General features: G+C 37.4%; 1 protein-coding gene across 7 annotated transcripts in view; it reads right to left on the minus strand.

The window, feature by feature from the left end:
• The window catches only part of TCF12 (transcription factor 12), a 413276-nt gene that overhangs the window by 1776 nt on the left and 388869 nt on the right, over positions 1-22631 (minus strand). For 4 of the 7 annotated variants that reach the window (XM_072615761.1, XM_072615758.1, XM_072615760.1 and 1 more), the window contains 7 exons: positions 21956-22027; positions 20978-21184; positions 9259-9373; positions 8083-8245; positions 6349-6581; positions 3205-3358; positions 1-625 (listed from right to left, as the gene is read on the minus strand). The exon at positions 1-625 is cut by the window's left edge and continues 1776 nt beyond it. In XM_072615761.1, coding sequence (XP_072471862.1) covers positions 3216-3358; positions 6349-6581; positions 8083-8245; positions 9259-9373; positions 20978-21184; positions 21956-22027 — 933 coding nt within the window. In that variant the 3' untranslated portion in view covers positions 1-625; positions 3205-3215. The remainder of the gene's footprint in view (positions 626-3204; positions 3359-6348; positions 6582-8082; positions 8246-9258; positions 9374-20977; positions 21185-21955; positions 22028-22631) is intronic. The other 3 variants (XM_072615766.1, XM_072615763.1, XM_072615771.1) reach the window with 1 other exon arrangement.

Consider the following 22631-nt stretch of genomic DNA (forward strand, 5'->3'; position numbering starts at 1 on the left):
TCTATTGAAGAATATTTTCCTGTTGCATGGAAAACACTATTCATATGGCAAAAGGAATGGAGAGGGCAATAGAAGCCTTTTCCCTCCCTTTTTTTAAGACACTAATAGGTATACTGGGAATGCTAAGGGTCAACGGTTGTCACTGCTTTGTTCTCTGCATGGGAACGGCTTTTATAAATGCTGGCATCAGCTGAGTGCAGATCAGCTTTCCAAATCAACTTTTCCCTTTATATGTAGACCTTTACAGTTCCATAACAATAAATAAAATTTGTAGTTACAATGCATTTGTCAATTCAGTTTAGGCACAAGGCAACTTCCACGGTGAGTGGAGAGATCAAGACAGTCTCTGATTGTGCAGAAGCGACACACTGCTTGCGACAGAATGATATGTTCCAAACATTTGACGGGCTGAAGTTCTATCTGATGAGCTTTCTGTCTTCACTTCTTCGGATGCAGGTGTTGACCAGTTGCTTTGATCATAAGATTGCATTTGAATTTCTTGCTTCAAGTGTTTTTGCTTTGTTTTTTTCCTCCTGTCAGATTTGTGTCTTCAGATAATCTGAGTTGTCTGTGTCCTTGTGAGGAGAGGTCACCTTCTATCTAGCCTACCAATCACTCTGGAACTCTGGTATGGAAATTAGGGGAGAAGAAGATGAGTCAGTATGAGGCTTGTGTATACCTGTTAGTAAATTATCTGACTGGCACGGTGAACCTCATTTATGCCCCACTTGGACCGAAAGCAGAAGGCTCATCACACAATCTATATTTGCTTCCATTTTCAGATGGGACAGACACCACATTAATAGAGTAATAGAGGCTGCATGGCAGTCATGGGGCTGTTGGGGAAGAGGCACCTGGCTCATTTTCTCACCTGGCTATTCCTAGACTCTGTACTTCAACTTACCCAGTTTTCACATGAAGAAAGGGAACTTCACTCTTTATTCAGTAAAGATTACAGCAGTTCATTTACCTGGTCTTGTCAGAATACTGAATGTTCCAAAGAACTGAAGCTTAGCCTAGAAAGTGCCCAAGCCTATTTTTATTTTAATCATTTTAGATGCAAGTTTTTCTATGCAGTCACCTACGTTTCTATGCCTCATTAAATAGAATATGCTAAATATGACAATATTTTCTTAATGGCCGAAGATCATCACTAGGAACAGAAACTAATGCTGTGTAGGATGTAATACAGTGATATCCTTTAGGTATGACTAAGGGGCAAAACTGTAATTTTTCTCTACGTTCAATGGACATTCCAGTCAAACTGATCTCTTTGATGTCCACTGTACAAGGCCTTCCAGTTCCAACCTCCATATTTTTACAGACACTGGCCTCTATGTCTTGAATTCCTTTTTCTTACTCCTAACTCTTGGACTGCCTTGTTCCTTTCACGGCTGAGCTCAGGTGTCATCTCCTACAAAGGACCATTCATGACTCCCTTAGTGTTCTCAGTCACATTGAAACTACTTTGTGTTTATGTGCACGTCCATAATGCTTTTCTCTAAGCTCCAGGAAGGCAGTATTGGTGTTCCCAGCCCCAGTCAGTCTCAGCTCTGCTTTTGCTCTTCTTTGGCTGGGCTTAGCAGCAGCTTCCCTGGGTTCTACTACCACCTCACTGTTTCTTCTGTGAGATCTACTGTCATGGAAGAAGGACTAAAGGTTATCCCATTGAGAGTGCGGGGCTGCTTCAGTCAATAATGCCTAAACACTACAGCTGTAACTAGCATTGGCTGCATGATTTTGAATTTTCCACATCCATCCTACTCCCCTTTTACTTTTATGAATAAAATCTCGTTTGGGGTCTGTTTGTGTTAGAGTTAATGGGTATAATGTATATTGGGAACCATAACAAAAGGCCATATGGGAGAAAATGACTACTTATTTGCTACTCATCAAAATTTTAGAGGCTCAGCTTTAAATGAGATAGTCCTAGCAAAGTCTAATAGAGGGTGGGTGGGTAGGAGATCCATGTTCTAGGGCTATACAAAGGAAACAAAGAAATACTAAAAAGAAACATCAAATATTTTGGCTAACAATTTCATTCTCATATATGACTGGCTAAAATGCAACTGCTTTAAAAATTAAATCAATCTATCAGCAAGCATTTATTAAGCACCTGCTAGGGGTGAAGGCAGTGATGTCAAACTCAAGATGGAAACAGATCTCTGCAAGCCATAAATTAACATTATCAATGCTGTGCTATATTTTTATTTACTTTGTTAAACATTTCTCAATTACATTCTATTCTGGTTCAACCTCTGAGTCTGACTCTGCTAGGCCAAATAAAAGGGATACAAATACAATGAAAACATTCCTTCCTCGAAAGAAATCTGGTATTATATTATTCAGTCTTATTTTTTGTTGGTGTGATAGAAATTAACTTCTATAACAGGAACAGACCTGATATGAATGAAGTGGGGTGAAAATTCTTCAACTGATTCAGATTCTGGGGTTAGCCTTTTACAACATAAGCAACAAGTTTCTAATATTTTATGAAGGGCAAAGCATTATTACCAAATAACTGTGCTTTTATTAATCATCCATCATCAGAGGTAAGATAACTCTTTGAAGATGAGACAAGATAAAGGAAAGAATACTGACCTCATGCCATGATTTCTTTCCCCCTTTTTATTTATTAAGGTCCCATCCACTAAAATGTGGGTTTGGACCATTTGCCAGCATTTTGAAAATAACTTTGGCTCTGCTGGCATACCTACTGTGGGATGAGCTGAGGGAATACTGTCCTACAAATTCAAGTGGAAGACAAAACTTTTAGATAGACTGAGGTAGCCAAGTATTTCTAAGCAGGGAAATGTGCAGTGTTAATCGTGGCAGAATATTCCTGGGTGGATGGGTCATATTTCTATTTGCTTCCTGGTTTTGAAGGAAATTTAGCTGAGTACCAGAATGTGACTTTTTGTAACTATCTGCATCTATATGGGAAGGGAGCAAAAGCCCTTTAAGAATCATATATCTTGAGGATGGTAAATAGTTGGGTCCTCCCCATGTCAACTTTTAGAACAGAAAGACAATATGGAAGGCTTTCACATTGGAGTTTAAAATAACCGAACCCATCCTAATCCCATTCTTAGGTTCTCACCTAGAGAGAAGTCAGTCGGTTTGCCCAGGCAGCACAACCCTTTACCTCCCCTGCTCCTCTCACCACCCTTTAGACCCCTTTGCAAGCTCCTGCCCTAGACCCACCTGGCCGGTGTTTACATATGACCCATAGGGTTGGTCGTTTCACTAAGCCCAGGATGGGTTCCTGGCAGCGTGGTTGGCGGCTCTGCCGATACGGCAGAAACTTTTTCTTCTTCCCTTCTCTTAAGGCAGGCTGCTTTGGGGTTTAGATTCCTCTCTGTAACCGCGTGCGGGAAGGGGAAAGAAGAGTCTTAATTATTAAACAGAAAACTACAAACCAGATGCCCTAATTCTTGGACACAAAACTGCCATACTTTACTGGAGTTCTTGATGTCCATGTACATCACATTGAGCAAAATCACAATGTGGATTCCAGTGAGCATCAGCTCTATTCCCCAAATGTACATTCAGACCCATGCCTCCCACTGTCCATTCTCTGTGACTTCTGATAGAGAGAGTCTTCTAGGGATTGCTTTGATCTGCGCCAACACCTCAAACCTAATCCATCCTACTCTGGGGATGAGTGTCTGAGCTGCCACTGTGAACGTCCTGCAGAAATGGAGTGCACTGAATTGATACGAGTGCTGACACCATCTGTACCTGGGAGACATCTGGGCTCAGCCTGGAATTCCATCAGCTTAGAAAATGCTTTATAGTAACAGACAGACCACTCTGCCAGCCCCAAGGCGATGAAAAAAACCCTGAGGATTTTCACCCTCCAAGTGAAGTGACATCCTCTCAAGGGAGGTGGGGAGCTGGGGCAGACAGACTCTGTGACTTTTCTTTGATATAACTGTGGAAAGAACTGCTTCAATTGCTGCTCTTGAACTGGAGGCAACGGAAGGCAGATGAGCAGCCTTTTCTCATGTTTCTCACACACAAAGTGGCTAGCTTTTTGAACAGTTAAGGAAGACTGAATAACTAGGAAGTGTATATAGGCTGTGTATATGAGGGAAAGAGGAGAAGGAAGGAAAAAAGACTGATTTACAAAGAGAAATAAAGAAGGAAAACAGAATCAAAAGAGGAAATGAGTTCTCTTGGGGATTTTTTTTTTGACAGGGATGCTAACTGCAGAAGTGCCTGCAAGCATGCTCCATTTTAAGAGAACCCTATATGTGAAAACTCTAGGATATGAAAAAACCCATGTGAATTAGGTTGTGGTTAGGCTCACCCCAAAAATTTGGCCTCTATTTTGGAAATGAAATGTTGTGGCTAGCTTGATATAAACATCTAACTAACATGGGGGTTCTTAACCTGGGATACGTGAACTAATAAAAAAAATATTTTTAGAATCATATCTAAATAGAACTGGCTACTTTTGTAATCCTATGTATTTTATTTTATGCATTTAAAAACTTTTTTTTCTGTGAAGGGATCCATGACACAAAAAAGATTAAGAAACTTTGATCTAATAGGTCTCAAAGCCTCTTCCAAGGAAATTCTAGTCCAAGAAGTCGTTGGGTGAAGGAGAGGAGGAGTTGGGCAAAGCAAAAACAAACCAACCAGATAATCTAACAGAAAGTTTCATTCAATGATGAAGCAGACCACTGTAGTAAACAGGCTGAATACCACCAGAATATCCATTTGTTGGCAAAGAGCTGATAACAAAGATCATGCATGGAACGGTTTTCTTCTGATTTCTGGAGGGTCGGTAGGGTAGATGTTTTATAACTGGCCCCACACAGCACTGTCAGGGTGAACAAACAGGGCTTAAAATTGTATTACTCAAGATTCTTCTCTGATACAATGGCAACAACCCCATGGACTTTGAGTTGTTCTTTTCCAGATCTCTTAGCCACTGCAAGCCTAATGCAATTAACCTTGACAGGACTTGCCAGATTTGTGTGAAATGACCAGCACCCTGTGTAGGAATAAGAACCTCGCAGAAGTGCAGGGCCCTTCTTTAGTGAACAGGGAATCTACTCTTCTATTTGGCATGGAATCATGTAAAAAACAGGGTTCCCTAAGCCTCATAGTATCTTAGCTATTTTTTTCTACTAGACTATAAACTCCATGAAGGCAGAGACTATTTTATCAAAAATATGTAGCTTCCTACCACTTAAAATAGGGCTCTGCCCATAACAGGTTTTCAAAAACATTTTCATGTTGAATGAAGCAGGTATGTTAAAGGCTTTTGATAATCGGCAGTGACCTGGACCAGATACTAAGGGCTTCTCAAATGAGGTTTCTTCTCTTCAAAGATCAGTTGCCTTGTCCTCTAACTACTGATCTGAATCAAGAGTACTCTCAGAATCACAGAATTTGATAACAGATAATAGATTATCTAGTCCAACCTCTGCAAAACCTGAAACAGGGTTTGTTTCATATGGCATTAAAGATATATATCAGATACTTGTGGCAGACTGGGGTCATGGAGAACCTCTCATCACTCATTACTGGCAATCTACCTCATTCAGTGAAGTGTATCTCCCCTCCCAAAGTTGCAGTCTACAATAAAAAATCATGCCCAGTTAATACAAGCCAAATTCATTAGTTTCTCAGAAAGGCCTATTAAAGGAAGCCTTATACAAAAGGTCACATGCATCCAATTGTGTTAGGATGAAGGCACATGGACAAATACTAAAAAAAATGTGGTACTGATTAATGAAGTTGTTTAACTTCCCCAAGGGCCCTCAAGGTGATGGAACAAGACTGGGGTGGGTAACCAATCAATGGGCAGCAAGCATACGTGCAGAATGGGGACTTCTGACCATGAGAAGGAAATGTGTATCCAAGGGCACATAGGCCAAGCAAATTCATGGTACGTACAGGACCAAGCAAAACAAAGGGTCTAAATAGCCTGTTGAGTTCTGGCTTGGGCAGGAGAAAGGTTGGGTATCAAAGTAGTGGATGTGGATGGAAGTATCAAGTATATATTGTAGGTCTGGTTGAAGTGAATTCAAGTCCAGAGATGTCACCTAAGGCAGGGAAGTACTAGAAGGTACCTTAGATCTAGGCAGGTTACAATCTGGGGATCAGATGAGTCAAGCCGAGCAAGAAGGATGTGAATGAGGCTTTAAGTCCATAGGTTGTGACTACATTTAGAAGCAATCCTCAATGAGCATTTATTAAGAGCCATGAAGTCCCCCAGGTTCTGAAGTTGAACACTGCAAGCTCGTGTCTAAGGAGTCACAGCAAGAAAACAAGTCTGTCCTCCTGGGTTCAAGCAGCCATCTTTTTCTTTCTGCTGATGGGGGAACCACTTACCTCGGACTTGCTGTTCTAGACTGAGGATGACTGCCACAGCCTGGTGAAGAATAAGGAGCTTTGTCTGGGGTTTTTCACTCTTTAAGTGAAGCTGACACATTCTTCCTAGTTCTTTGAATGCCTCATTAATATCTCGCACACGCAAGCGTTCCCTGGCATTGTTAGCCATCCTCCTTTCCTTCTCCCTTTCGACTTTCTGTTCTGGGTTCAAATCTTCATCTTCATTAGTACTGCTGCAAAATCAAAACAAAGGAGACATAACTATCCCCGTTATCTCCTTTTGTTTTTGTTTACTATGTGGTGGGGGTGGGGAGCAGAAAGAAGGTGGAGATGGAGAAAAAATGATTTATCATTAGTGTATGACCTACAAATCTTTAGGGACATTCTTCTGGCTAGCCTACCCTGGACATCCCACTGACTTGTTAGAAAAACCAAATGCTACACTCAACTTGTCCTTTCAGCATACAGAAATCCCATCTTCAAAGAACAGGGGTTTCCCACCAGCCCTTTAAGCATCTATTGATATGTGTGGCATCACCTACAGAGAGGGGACTCAATTCTTGTTAACTCACAAATCAGAATTTTTGAAGTATTTTTGGACAGTATGGAATAAAAATTTCCTTTACTTGACTAAAAGTGTCATTCCCAAACAGATAATAAAAAAGAATCAAGATGACATAGAAGGGTAAAGTACCAGGGTTGTGAGAGATCTTGATCAGAAAGATCAACTGGTCCAACCCAACAACAGATGAACTTCTTCCAATATAATACAAAGTAAAATCATAGTGATGCTTTATTATCCCATTCCTCCTTCAGCAGAAGTGACAAGATGCCACTACAAATAATGCCAAGCTTTATAAACAGCAACTGCCACAACAAACCAAAGGGAAGTCTACAAATGTCTGCAACATGGAAAAGATATATTTGCCCCTCCATCCACAACATAGATGAACTGCATGGATTACAATAATTCTCAGCGCTATACTCTTATAAAACAAAGGAAAATTATAGACACGTGTAATTACATTTGTATATTATAAATGTGTGTATAACAGAATCTGCAAAGGAGTCAACAAGTAATTATTCTTTAACCATCCAAATTCTTACCTCTACTTTAAAGCTTTGTGAAACTGTTCCTGACAAATCAAGTTCATACTGAGCTCTTACCTGGATTTGGTTGTAGGTCCTTTTAAAAAACAGTCCATACAATGTAATTTAGCACTTACGGAGAAGTCATTTAATTAAAAGAAATGTAGTAAGCATCTACTTGTGCAAGGAACTGGGTTATCTTCTGTTTCAACTATGTACGTCTGATCTCTCTCCTCAGACCAGAAGCTTCTTGAAGGTCAGGACTGTGACACAATTCATCCACACCACCACAACATTCTTCCTTCCATAGTGTCTAACAGAACCTACTAGGCATATAGTAAGCCAGGCAGGGATGGGGAACCTGAGGTCTCCAGGCCACATGGGACCCTCTAGGTCCTTAAGTATGGCTCTCTGACTGAATCCTAACTTCACAGAACAAACCCTCTTAAAAGATTTGTTCTGTAAAACTTGGATTCAGTCAAAAGACCAAATCCAAGGACCTAGAAGGCCACAGATTCCCCACCCTTGTAGTAGGCACACAGTAAATACTTACTGAATGATGACAGTGTTTAATTTTGCGATTACTTTTACTAGTGGCCAAGCTACAATAGGCAATGGTTTTGAGATCAGACTGCTGATAAATACCTTGTTCTGCCTCGAGATGAGACCTTTATATCTTTTTGAGAGGACTCATCATCTGATTTCATGTCATCAGATGAGGGAGGTTCATGGAGATTTTCATCCTTTTCCTTATTTTCAGACTTGATTTCTGTTGGACCAACAGCCCCAGACTGGCTCTGCAGGCCACCTGATGATTCAAATGAGACAGAAAATAATACTCAAGAGTTACTCCACTATAAATGGGTTGTCTCAGTTCTGAATTACAACTAAAAATCACAAGGAGATCTTTCTTAGTGCTTAATGATCTCTCCTAATTCTGAGTATGTTCAGCACAGAGATTGGGGAGAGTGGGGTTAGGAAAGATCATGTTCACAGCAGGATGAATAAATTTAAAAACACATCAAAATCATGCTCGTCTTAAGAGTCTTTTTTTGGCCATCTCTGTCCATCAGCTCCAGAGAAAACTCCATTGCATTTATGCTAAAAAGGAATACACATGACCCTGATAGTAAGAAAGGAGTTTTTCTTGTTATAAGGAAATAGATTATTTCATGCTTCAGGCAATTAAAAAAATGAGTATACTAAATTATAATTGGAAGGGAGGATGAAAGAGTAAACATTTTCACCAAGTGCTTTGCTGAGTCCTGCCAGGGAAAGCAGAACTAACTAACTAACTAACACACTAATGTAGGCAGGAGAATATTCAGTGTACCCGCAGAATACTCACATTTTACTTGCTTAGGTTTTAATTCTAATTGCTTGTACATCAGTTATCATCTAGATGATAGAAGTTTCTCACTTATATTGAGTGCATCCAATACACCCAGGAAAATCCTCCTCTTTGTTCCCAAGGGAACCTGTATTTTCAGCCTCACTCAAGGGTGTAAATAAAAGAGAGAGAGGTGTGGTGTGGTGAGACTGAGAATACAGGGAAGTGGTTGCTTGGCTGAGGGGATGTTAAACATGGCTCTCGACCACTAAGAGTCCACTAGAACCTTATAAACTGGACACTAGTGCTTGGCACATCCAAATTAGTGCCTTGGGGACCAGCTTTTCACTTTCCTGATTTCCTACAGTACAACCTGGAAGGGACTTATGATTTGGCAACTTAATTTGGAGACTACTAAAGACAAATATTAGAAGCTAGAGATCACTCTGGTTACATTATTAATGAAAAATAAAAGTAGATAAAATTATTACCCCTGTAATTTTCTTGTGTTTTGTGATTCAAGTCTGTGCTTGAAGCAGGGACGGTACTGGACAGTACTGAATGATTGCCATTAAGGTTGACGGAGTCTTCCCGATGAGTTCCAACCTAAAGCAAAGAAAAATTTCTATCAGTGGATTCAGGACCAAAACACTTTAACTGAACTTAGCAGAGAGGTAGGTATGAGGCATATAAAACTATACATTTTTAAAGCTATATTTTCTATTTCGTAGATGTAGCAAATGTGTTCTGGTATTTATATTACCTTTTGAACGGAACTAAAATAATACTTTTGCGTAAATCATTAAATCAAACACAGCAGAAATCACTATCATGCCCTTCCAAGAGCAGAGGAGTTTCTCCCAGTGGATTAGTCTGCTGGCACATTTTGGATTCATTTATTTGATGGGCAGTACTTTGAGTTCTAGAGAAAAGAAAAGAAAATCTAGTGGCATAATGTTCTCCTAATTAACTCATAATGAAGGGGTGCAGAGCACAATGAGGAATTCTTTCAGGTCTCCATCACATGCCTTGAAGAATGAAGTATTTCTCCATTTTGTTCTGTTTTTACTTATGTGACTTGTGGCTAATTCAAATAAAATCTCATTAAAGTCAACCTTGCTTTGAAACACTGATGCATTCATTTCCTTGTGACTTCCTCCACTGATGTAGTTCACAGGTTCTCCATGTCTTCCCATTCTATGCAATGCTTCTCCCATCTTTTCCCACTGATCCTCTTTAGAGAATCCTGACATACAGAAGGTCTTCCACTGATTCTTTTAATACCTTTGACGTACCAAGACAGCGTTTGGACAATCCATTTGTTGGCTCTCATTCTCTTTACCCATCTAGCCCAATGCCTTTTCTGGGCATTCATGTCTTTAATGAGCTTTTCTACATGACTTTTCTACTTCCACAAAATTCCAACTGTGATGTCTAAGTAACCCCAAATTCTTAAAAGATATGTCCATTGTGTTCATCTCTTGGCAAGTCCTATGAAGAAGCTGGAAAGGATTTCAGTTCAGAACTGGCAATTCAGAAACCATAGCTGCATTGCAAGAACAAGTCTACCGAAGCTTAGAAAGGGTCAATAACAGAACGCTGGCCAAGAGGCTTTTTTTTTGTCATGACAACACAAAAAATGAGCAAAATATTTAAATGCCAACTCAATTGTGTTTTTTTTTGGGGGGGGAGGCAACAGATTCTCATGAATTCTCAACAATCTCATGAATGTTTCCCTTTTTTGTTCAGTTGAAGTGTATCATTTCTGGGTATGAGCTCATGCTTTCTACTATTGGCAGATGGTCTGGAGATATCTAAGGACTCATTTTCACTGAAAACTACCTTTTATAACTATATCAAGCCTTGCAGGGCTCATTTCCTTTTAAAATAAACTACTGAGTCAGCACTCTGCAACTTTTTAGCACACAGAGGGCAATTCCTGGCTTCAATAATTCTCATTTCTCTAGACCTCTTTAACCCAATTCTCCTGCCCTGTTATGATGTATTTAAACTTGGAGAACCCAATCCTTGGTACAGTATCAAGACAGGAAAACATAGGTGATTTAGGAATAAAGAAAATAACCCAAGACCTGAATGAACCTGGCAGTTAATAAGTCTATATCTAAAAGAGATTGAGGAAGAGGTTCTAGGTATACAAAAATATTTATAGCAGTTCTTTTTATAGTGGCAAACTAGAAACTGAGGGAATGCCCACCAATAGGGAGTGACTGAAACAGTGTTATACAAATGTTATGGAAAACTATGAGCTGTAAGAAATAAGGAAATAGATGGTTTCAAAGAGACATGGAAAGATCTGTATGAATTGATGCAGAGTGAAGTGAGCAGAACCAGAAGAACAACTTACAGTATCAATGTTATAAAAAAAGAACAAGTTTGAAGACTTTAATAAACTGATGAAAACTGAAATGAGCAGTAGTAGAGCACTTAAAAATTTTTTCCAATTACATGTAACAATTTTTAACATTCATTCTTTAAAATTTTGAATTCTAAATTCTTTCTCTTCCCCTGTCCTAGAGAAGGCAACTAATGGGACAGAGATTATAGAAGTACAGTCGTGCAAAAACATTTCCATAGTAGCCATGTTGTGAAACAAAATAGAGCAAAAAAGAAAAAAAGTATGCTAATATTTCCATTTGGACTCCATCAATTCTTTCTCTGAGGTGGATACCATTTTTCATAATAAGTCCTTTAGAATTGTCTTGGATCTCTGTGTTGCTGGGAATAGCTAAGTCGTTCACAGCTTGCCATTGTACAGTCTTGCTGTCTTGCTTTACTTCATATAAGTCTTCAGGAAAACAATTTATACATTAATAACACTGCTATAAAGATGAACAACTTGAAATTTTTATACGGTCAAAATGATGACCATCCATGATTCCAGAGGATGAATGATATAGTATGTTATCTACTTCTTAAAAGAGAGGTGATAAATGAAGGGTAGGTAAGGAATAAGATAAGAATTTTTTAAATGTACACATCAAAGGAATTTGTTTTTGCTGATATGCATACTTGTAACGAGGGATTCTTCCTACCTGCACTGGCATGGAGTAGAGGTAGGTAGGGAAGTAGAAAATAGATTTGTTAGTTGAAAAATAAAACCTTAATTAAGAAGCCTTAATGGAAAAATAATAATAAATCATAAGATCTTAAAGCTGAAAGGGACCTTGGAGGTCATCTAGTCCAACTTCCTCATTTTATAGAGAAGAAGGGCTGAGGCCCAGAGAGATCTAGTAACCTTCCAATGGTCAAGAGTCAGGATTTGAACCCAGCACTTCTGACTCCAAATTCAGTGGTGAATAATGATAACCCACATTTCTATAGTACTTCTAATTCTTAGTCTAGGGTTTTTTCTCTACAAGTAAATTCATAACTATGCTGATTTTAATTAATTCTTTTAATTCCTTAGAAAGCTATGACATTTAAAATAATTTATAACATGTGCTTACCCTGAAGTATAAAGATGTATATACTTTTGCTAAATGTACATATTTTCATTATTTCTCATACTTTCCCCAGACTGTTCTTCAATATTTTTTTAAAAGAATGGCAAAAACTAATCAATATCGGATAATTTAGTGCAAAAGGTTTTAGATTACATAAAATACCAAACTGTTAACTTTGATCTTTAATCAAAAGAAGGCAAGCAGAAGTTCACCAAAAATGGCCATCAAAGACAGGCCAGTCAAGTCCATGCAACTGTATTGTATTCTTATTAAAACTGGCTACAGATGAAGTTTTTAGTAGAACAGTAGCAAACATGTCAACTGGAAGATTAAGCCTTTAATTAAATAGGTTTACTGCCCAGAGTTACACATGAGAACCACTGTTTTTCAATAAATCCTTCAATCCTAGTAAACTGCGGAGCTCTGAATCCCTCTTGAGTAATTAATATAGCTTTTATCTTTCATGTCTTAGTATGGGTTTTACCCAGAGAGAGATAAATGCCCTTATGCAAGTTTATCCTTCGTTGAATATACATGGTGCCCCATGAGCCAAAACATAAGTAAGAAAGGAAATACAAGAGGTTTGAGGAGAGTCAGTGCTCCTTCTGCAGAGGACCAGACGTGTCATGTTAGTGACAGCTTCGTACAAATACGTATATACAAAGCTACATACAAACAGCTTTACAAACATCATCTCACGTCAGCCCCAAGAGACAGGTACTAGCATTATTTCATTTTTCAGATGAGGAAGCTGAGGCAGGTAGTAGTCATGTGACTTTGTCCAGGGTCACAAAGTATTTGAAGCCAGGTCTTTCTGACTTTAGGTCCAGTCACTTAAACGCTTGGTGGATATTACGCTGAACATTGTATTGTACTTCACAGAAGCAAGCATCCTTCTTCCACTTTTAAGTAATTTATTCTTCTAAATATGTTGCTGTGCATCCTCAGCCCATCCCCAATCATTTTATGTCTCTCACAACCAAATTCGGATGATTTTGAGATTATAACTGATTCTAGACTGCTTGCATTACTACTCTTCTTTACTGGGAGTGGATTACCAATAGTTGATTGTATATATCTTCTAAACTATAATTTCATGATACTACAGTAAACTTGTCTTCTGAAAGGGCCCCCAAATCTGTCCTTTATTTTTCATAAATCTCATGAAACTGACATGGGCTTATATGACCAAAATTGAGTGGGGAGGTAAAGCTTAAAAATGAAAAACTATTTGTGAAATTTATAAGGAAGAAGGAAGAGATATTTTTACATGTTTCATAAAACTCTGCCTCAGAAAGGTCTATTGATTATGCTTGTTCTTAAAATGAGGGTACCTTCTTGCAAGATGGAGACAAGGAGAATCTATCTCTTCAGGGGTGAGTTGACAAAAAACATTTAAAAAACTATGGTACCAACTTAGTTCTAGAGAAAAGACCTAAGAATGTGTTTCCCACCTTTTTTTACAGGGAAGGACTGTGGATGTGGAACACTGTGTATAATGTTAGACTAATTTGAGGTATTGGTTAATTTTGCTAATTTTTTCCCTCTTTTTTCTTCCATATTGTAAGAGGCAGTTCACTGAGAAAGGGAGAGAAAGACAGTGGAAAACAAAGGCTGTTTAAAAGTAGAAAATGTCCATACATTAATAAAAAAACAACAGGAAAAATACAAAAATACAACGCAATTTTCCACTTCTTCAGGAACAACCACCACCAAAAAAACCCCTAGGCTTAGGTCTAAGGATCAACATAGCAATACTGAATGATTCAGAAAACAGGCCGTAAATAAACTCAATCTTGAGTGAATTTTAAGTTAAATCATTTTGATAATTGAAATAGACGTTGAATCTTCACGTTAAAATAATTAATGAGAAGTGAATTAAAATAGTATAGCTTTTTTTTTTACTCTTCTGCAAATACAATTAAAGCCAATATAAGAATAAAACTAAAAGTTTTCCTGCATTTTTAGTAGTATTTGTTAATTTAAAAGCTATACAGGATGGTAATATCAAATTTCATAGTTAACTTTTCAATCTTTTCAACATTTCCATTTTTTAGTCTCATACATGTGATTTTGGTTGTTAGCTATTTCAACTGGATGAATTAAGAAAACAAAGGATAGCAATAACTTATTATATTTTGTCTACCAAATCAAGTTTCATCTGTCAAATTCCTCATGCCATTGATTTCAATTTTCATTGCTTTTCTGAAGCTAGACTTATAAAAGTGGTGTTCTTTTACTTTTTAAAGTGGTTGAGCCATAGGATGGCTAGCAGATGATGATCATCTTAACTGGGGATTTGTCTTCAACTTCTAAGGCTTTTTAAAAAATCTAGCCAACAAACAAGTACCTCTCTGTGGCATATTTTAACTAAGTATTTTATCATGCTAATATAAATTATTGACTTCCAAATGAAGGTATTTTCATTTATTGGCACAGAGCAAAAATATAAACTTTCTATAAAATCCTCAGACTAGTTTCAGAGCTTGAAGTCTGGAGTTTCTCATCTTAATGAAGTTAGCAGAAACTTTCTCTTTGTAACCTGATTCCCCTTGCAAATGGCCCTCTTACATTTTCTGGAGAATATAACTTTCACAGTCCTTACAATCCCTTTTTAACCCTTGCTCACTCTCTGCTCCAAAGTCCTCCCTTTAATCTGCAGAGCTGCATTCAAATGGCTCTGTCCACATACACAACAGGTGTACAAACAGTCCTTTGTCTGAGTCAGGGGCCCAGGGGCCAGCCAGATAGGATGGAGTTTTAATTGTTCATCTTGTTAGCATACAGCTGACAAGCTGCTATTGGGAGAGTAGCTGGGGGAGGGTGAGTTGCTTCCCTGCCATCCTCCAAATTTCAATAATCATGGAGGTCCTCACTTCAGAATAAAAGCTCCATCCTAGAAAATGACATCATCTTGCATTCTAAAATCTCATTCCTCTTCTCTCTCTACCCCCATTCACTGGCATACTTCGGCAGAATCACTCACACAGGGACTTGTTTTCATTTAATTTGACCAATGGCTTTAGTACTCACAATGGAAAATGTTAAATCTAATTAGCTGATGAATAAGAGGATGGTGGATTAGGGTAGAAACCCAAAAGTACTATGTGAATCCCCTTCTGATTCTGAATCCCATGCAGCCTATTTGTCCAAATTATACTATACACTGAATACTGATTTCAATTAATTAGTATTAATTCATATATTGATTAAAGAATAGTTTGCATTGTTCACTTCTGCTTTATCTGAAGAGAGTTTTTTTTGGGGGGGGGTTAGGACTCTTATCTACATTCAGTTGATTACTATGAATATGTAACTCCTACCTTAAAAATCAGTTTAACTGTTTTCTTCGCAATTCTCTTGGCAGCAACATAAAAATGTTTTCAAATCATAAGATGGCTTTAAATTACAAAAATGTGAAAACTTTTTTAAAAGTAGAAACAAACTTTAAAAATCATTTTAAAATTGTGTAAGTTTAATGAAAATAAACCACAAACAACTTTTCTGCTTACAAAAATTGCCTAGGAAAAGTAAACGTGTAGAAGTATTCTCAGAAGCTGCATAAACTGTGTAGACAGAATTTCTACAGTACTTGAAGCCAATCTGCATTTCTAAAAGACCATTTCATGGAGAGGAGTACAAACTGCTTTCAGTTATTTTTTTTCTCCCATAAGAGATAATATATCTGAGACTTACACAATCTATCTGGTTTAAAAATGTTTATCCACATTGACCCTTAAGCAACTTGATCTGAAGTTACTTAGCATTAAGAAAAAGGCAGTTTTCTAACAGATTTAGATCAGTTGGCTGTGGCTTGCATTTTTCAATGAGTGAGTGAGGTACTTTTAAACAGTAAGAGATAACCTGGGACTATGTACTTCTATGTGGGAATATTGTGTTTCTGTCCATTGCTCTAAGGGGAAATAAAAGCAAAAGTAAAAAAGCAAAAAAGAGCCCCCAGGAATAAGTGTGGGTTAAAGTCCCCTCAGTACAGTGAATAAAGAAGGCAAGAAAGAACTCAAGGATGAAATGTTATCCAGTATCATTAACAAGCATTAAAAAAAAGAATATCAAAGAAAATAAGAACTAAGCTCCTATAAATATAAACGCTCTTAACCCCCTAGATGCCAGCCTGAAAATGAAATCACGCTCCCGATGGGGAACAACTGACTGACGTCAGAGCACTTCATGTTAAAGACAGAGTAGCAATTTATCTTTAAACTAAAGAAAGATTTGAACCAAGTTACCAAGGCAGCAAACACATGTCAAGAGGCAAATACCTAATATTTCTGGGACCTCTGGAAAGGCCTAGATCAAATAAGGTTAATATTAATCTTCAGTTTTACCTTTAGCCCCAAACTTCCTTTTCAGCAGTTCATGTTAAAAGTCTTTATCATTAAAATAAATAAGCAAGAAAAAAGGAACCCAAACAGTCTAATTTATTTCAATGTGTTCCCAAAGCACTTTTTTGGGGGCCAATTTAAAGCTTTAAATGCTATATTGAACACAATAGTCTTTCAATGCCAAATACTAATTTGATAAGTCTTGGATTTTTATAACATTTTCCTGAAGCAAATATTGAGAAACACAAGACTATAAAATTCCAAAGAAGAAAGGAAATGAAGTAAACTGGGATTTTATAAAACCTGGCTCAAAAATTGAGCAAATATTAAAAATTAAACCATGACTGGTTACACTAATCCTCTAAAAAGGAGTTGAAATTAGTCATTTCCTAGTTCCTTTTTTCCAAAAGCATCATCTTTCAGGGAAATTTAATTTTTGTTTGTGTGTTAAGTGTTTTGAAGCATCTCAGATTAAAACTCTTCAGCAAATGAAGCTTCATTTTATTGCTACATTTATAATGCCCAAGAATCTTGTTTAGAAACAATAGAAAAAAAAGTTCAAGTATTCTGATGCTAAACTGTATTTGGAATAACTGAAAGATCTCCTGTTTTAGATACCGAATAATTACTTCCCCAAACAGGTAGATAGCATTTCTATATACCAGGAATATTTGCTTTAGTTGATCATATGGAAGAGACCTTAGAGATCATAAGATTTAGAACTGGAAGGGACTTCAGAAATCATCTAATTCAGCCTTAACATTTCTCAGAGGAAACTGTGACTCAGAGAGAGGAAAAGATTTTCTCAGTCACATAACTAGTAGTAAATATCAGAGCTGAGACTTGAACACAAATTCTGACCTTTCTTCTCTCTGTTGGTCTCTTCGTTTTACATGCAGGGAAACCTGAGATTCGGTGAACTGAAGTGACTACAGCCTAGGTCCTCTTATTCCAAATCTAGGAGTATTTCCAGTCTACACTTTAAAAATAAAATAGAACTGTAAAGCAGCTATTCCTATGACCATCAAAACAATCCTTAGTCTGGCTGACTACAAAGAATTTGATTCAACAAATAACCTTGTATAACAAACAAGTTCCTGTCCACATGAAAATATCACTCTACAATAAAAACATCAGAAATAATTTAAGTTGGATATGGTGAGCTGTTTATATTCTTCTGTAATAACATCAAGTATCATTTAAATCCACTACCCTATCATTTTAGCCTACCCCAACCAAAGCCCCTTAAACCTTTAAACTACCCATCAAAATAAAGGAGACAAAAAGATTCTGGAAGAATTAAGGGATAGGAATAATGTGTGTTTAATACCTTTGCATTTCCCAAAAATGAGTTTGAAGTACTTTACTTACTTGCTAGGAGTCAGTTTTATCCCAGCTTTAGGTTATGGAAAATGTAGAAATTATGGTGAATGAGACTTTTAACAATATATTCATCTTAACAAAACTCCAGCAACAGCAAAGAATGATTTGGATGTTCTCTGACATTGTACAAATGGTATTTTAACTGAATCAAAATGACTCTATTTGGTTTAGAAAATGAATGAAATAATGAAAAACAAATGTTCCTTAAGAAGCTTCTTGTACAGGCTCTCTATCTTGCAAACAGCAAATTGAGGCTAGACTATAATCTCTTATTTAACACTCATTTTTTTGTACTTTTGAGAGGAAAAACAAAACAACTCTTCACCTGTACTGAGAAATTAGAAACAGAGAAAACTTTAACATGACAGAAGTCAGGGTCCAGTTGATAATGAAGACTAACTCCAGTACACAGTATTAACACATTACTTATTTCCAATACAGTTGTAGTGTTTCGAAGTTGGAGGATGGAAACAACCAAACTAGGAAGGCTACTTCTGAGGATGGCTGGCAGTGGTTATGGTGATACACTCCAAACATTAAACACACACATACACACAGACACTGCTCCAAACATTTGGAAAGAGTTTATTCCATATGGGTGGGTACCAAGTGTGTATGTAAAGTGCAGGATTCCCAGCTGTGCTGACGGAAGTCCTCTATCACGGATGAGAGAGTGCCAAGGCAGCAGTCTTTCTAGCCTCAAGAACTTTCCCAGAAGCATGCCTCAGCCTGCTCTCAGAGACTATCAGGCAGAATTTGATCTTTATTTCGCTCTTGTCCTTTTTCAGTTGAGACTGTACTCCAAAAAGATCCAAGGTGATGAAGTTAATTTCCCTGTTGGGGCCTCAAGTCACGGCCACTACCTGGATTTTGTCAACCTTTTTCATCTTAGAACTTTGATCTGTTTGGTGAAAGCCAGGCAATGAAAACTTCTATCACAGGACCTTCAGAAAGTTGGTATGATTTGAGTCCCAGTAGGGTAACACGAAAGTTAGTTCACTTATTTTCCCCATCCTTCTATTCTCTTAAGAATTATACTCAGTAGCTTAAGAACTGAACTCTTCTGAGCTGCTTCCAACCACTGCAGAACCTACAGGTTCTTTTGTCTTGTTGCTACTTCTGTAATCTAATTCTGGCTTATTCAGGTTTTAGAAGTCCACTGACTGTTCAAGATGACATGGAAGCTACTCTTTCTACCAATAAATTTTAGTGTTACAGAGTAGCTAATGAGGATTTCTGGAGACTGTTCTTCAGGTTCTTCAAAGGGTTCCTGTGTATTTGGATCTTTGAGAAATTCTTTTTCCTGTTAAAGCATGTCTACCTGATCAGGTAGAGATGATAATTCAAAGATACAAAGATAGTGGACAAGAGGCACCTCAGCAATAAGTCAGGAGGGAGGAACCTGAGTTGTCGAACTCTCCTAGATTCAAAACGCAAATAATAGGGAAGTCAACATAGAAGCAGTAAACTTGCAATTTAAGTTGAGATGGAAAAGGGAAAGGAGTGATTAAGAGGTCAAGAAGAGAAGCAAAAACCCCACTGATATACTGGTACAAGGTCTGGTGGAGACTCAGTCTCATGATTTCTATATAATGCATTCTCTTCTCAAGTCTGGCCAAGGGAAGAAGCAACAGTTTCTCATTATAATCATCAATTTAGCATTCTTCATGTTTGAATACCAATGTCACTATATAGTTCCCTGAAAGAATGCTTAAACAGAAGAAATGGTAGTATCAACAACACTTTTTTTTTTAAAGAACTTAACTATTCTTCTGCAGATTTTTGTTTTTTGCAAACCTGATTCATTTTTTAAAATGGGTACAAAGTTATGCAACCACCCAACGTTGGCTATGTTGCTGAAAATGCTGTTCATTGGAAATCTAGCAGCCTTGTTTGATGTTTACTATGGTGGCTCTGAAAGGAATATAAACGGATGTTTTACATGTGGATGTGAAAATCTGGAACCAATCCTATTTTACAGAACACAAGCCTTCAGCAATTGGGGCACCTAATTATTTTGATGATAGGTGAGTTTTAGCCTTGATCACATGGCTTGCAGCTAGGAATCTGTTTTATAAGCAAATATTTCACAGCATGCAATGAACCTTAAAAACCATGCCATAAACATGCAAACACATGGCAATAGTTAAATAAGCAGGTTCAAAAAGAGCTTCTTTTCTTAAGATATTTTAGAGAAAGAGTAACGTAAGACATTGAGCATACATTTTTGATGTGTACAGCCCTGTAATCCCACTTTTTTTCCCTCAGAACAGTTCCCATGATTCTGAAAAGATGGATTGAATTATTTTATTCTTCTTGGGGATTAATTTAAAATTGTTTCCTATCCATTGTTACTTACACTACAGCTGTGTTCAACCCACCTCCCCCCACTACACCCCACCCCTTTGTTATTTTTCATCTGGAAAAAAAGTTTAAATTTGGGTCTGCACAAATGAGGGTTTCACATTCCAGTCGCTCTCTTCCAGGCTTCGGCCAGCATCTGCTATTGAAGACTAGTTCCAAATTACAATAAACAGCTTTTCCAGACCAGAACACTTGAAATTCAGTCTTTCTTGACTGCTTTTTCTATGCAGACTCCCTATCCGCTATTTCAAGGAGAAAAACTATTCTGCCAATTATTACACATCTGGAAAAAATGCATGTATAAGCTAAAATGCTCTCTGCAGAAACTCTCCGCTTTCTGCACATGGTCACAGCAGGATTTTATGGGCCAATGACCAAGCCAAAGTCTATAAAGGTTGGTGCCCTTCAAGCCACTCCTCAACTACCTTTCAAAATGGAAAAAGGGGAAAAGTTCCTTCAATTGGATACCAACTGAAGATCAATAACTGCACCTGCTACTTTTCCATAACCTTTGGTAAAAATCATGTAAAAGCTTGGGTTACCAGAAATGCACTCAAATTTGAGTCCATCACGAGGCTCTATTGTATTGCTACAATCATGAAAGACACTAAGCATTTTGCGTTTTAGGTATTTCAAACAACTATAGAGACAGTTACCATCGATGCTGATCTACTGCTTGTGACAAGGCTTGATCCTCCATAGTTTGAATTGAGGCTTCCAAGTGATGCATTATGGGATGGTCCCAATAAACTATGTATATCTCCATGGCCAGCAGGAAGGCTGGTAGAAGGTCCCACAGCATGATTCCGTAGCACATGGATAGCATCATCCAGTCTGTCTAAGCGATCCTCCATTCGAGATTGCTGTGGAGATCGAAAAGGAACATGGAGGTCACTGCTGGTCCGTCTGTTACATTCATTATGCCACTATGTTCTCTACTTTGGGATACATGGAAAACAGCAAGTGAAATGCAATATCAGGGTGACTTCAAAAGCAGCTACTGGCACTATGAATCAACAGGAGAATAAAGGCTATCTGGAGATGATGTTAAATGAATGACACACATCAGGAACAGTAGCTTCTCAAAATGAATCTATTTTAAGGTTAATGCTTTCAGTACTATGACAGATCACAGATTACTGTATCATACTTAATTATAGTCTTACTAATAAAAGAAAGGGGGGGAAGGGATAACTTCTAAAATGATGCTGACCCTTTGGAAATGTGGTAATTTGGGGAAAAAGCACAAGCAGATGATCCCCAAATCAACCAAAGTCTAGTTGTTTAGTTGAAAATGAATAATGCATACATAGCTCACACTGTACGCACATCCAAGCTTGGGTGTTTGACAAACCAGAGGAAACAAACGCATTTGTGTGTCTGTATATAGATTCACACATTAGAAAATTCAAAATCAAAAGCATATGTCAGTACGGTCCCACTTAAAAAAAAACAATCATTCTCTTGAACTTAAAAGAAAAAGAAGCCTACTCTTGTAATTCTATAGAAAATGAAATGGCAAAATGTTTGAGGTTAAAAGACTTTGTAACTTGTACTAACTGAAGATTTAAAGTGGTACTGGTGAGTGGCATTAACTGTAACACAAAAAGGCACCATCTAAAGAGAAATAGTACCTCACAGACATCCTTTAAGAAGGACATTGCATCTTGCAAATGCTCGTGAAGTTGCTGCTCAACTCGATTTTTCTGGCAAAGTCAAGACAGAACAGGAAGCAAAGCACAGGTTAAGATTAATTCCAAAAAGAGATGAGGAAATAGCTGATGTGCGTGTCAGCATAAAATGTTAGTTAAGTTAATATAGAGATCTGCTTGTATTAAGGTATGAGAAGGCTAAATGCTTAATTCTGAGTTATAAGGTTAGCATTCTAAATTTTTCATATTGTTTACATTTGATTACAAAATGTGGGAAAAGAAGAAAATTTTCGTTTGATTAAAAAAATTCTGTTAGTCACAGAAAAAAAGAAATTTTATATTTGGAAACTAGAAATATCAACAGATACCCAAAGCCTAGCTCAATATTCCATTAGATGTTTATTTTTTTAATCCTATATAATAAATATAAAAGTAGAAAAAAGAAATGTTGTTAACAACATACCACCAGCTCTACACATTCAGTGCATACAAGAATAATCCTGAATTTTTCTATGTTACTTTATCTTTTACTTGTAACATAAATATATTATATATTCATTCATGGGAAGGGTGCAAGAAAATGTTCCCTATGACAAAGTCAACATCACATAAGAAACATTTATATATTTTGATATTTGAATAGAAATGAAATGAACAA

Source organism: Notamacropus eugenii, chromosome 1, assembly GCF_028372415.1.
Source record: "Notamacropus eugenii isolate mMacEug1 chromosome 1, mMacEug1.pri_v2, whole genome shotgun sequence".
Classification (NCBI taxonomy): domain Eukaryota; kingdom Metazoa; phylum Chordata; class Mammalia; order Diprotodontia; family Macropodidae; genus Notamacropus; species Notamacropus eugenii.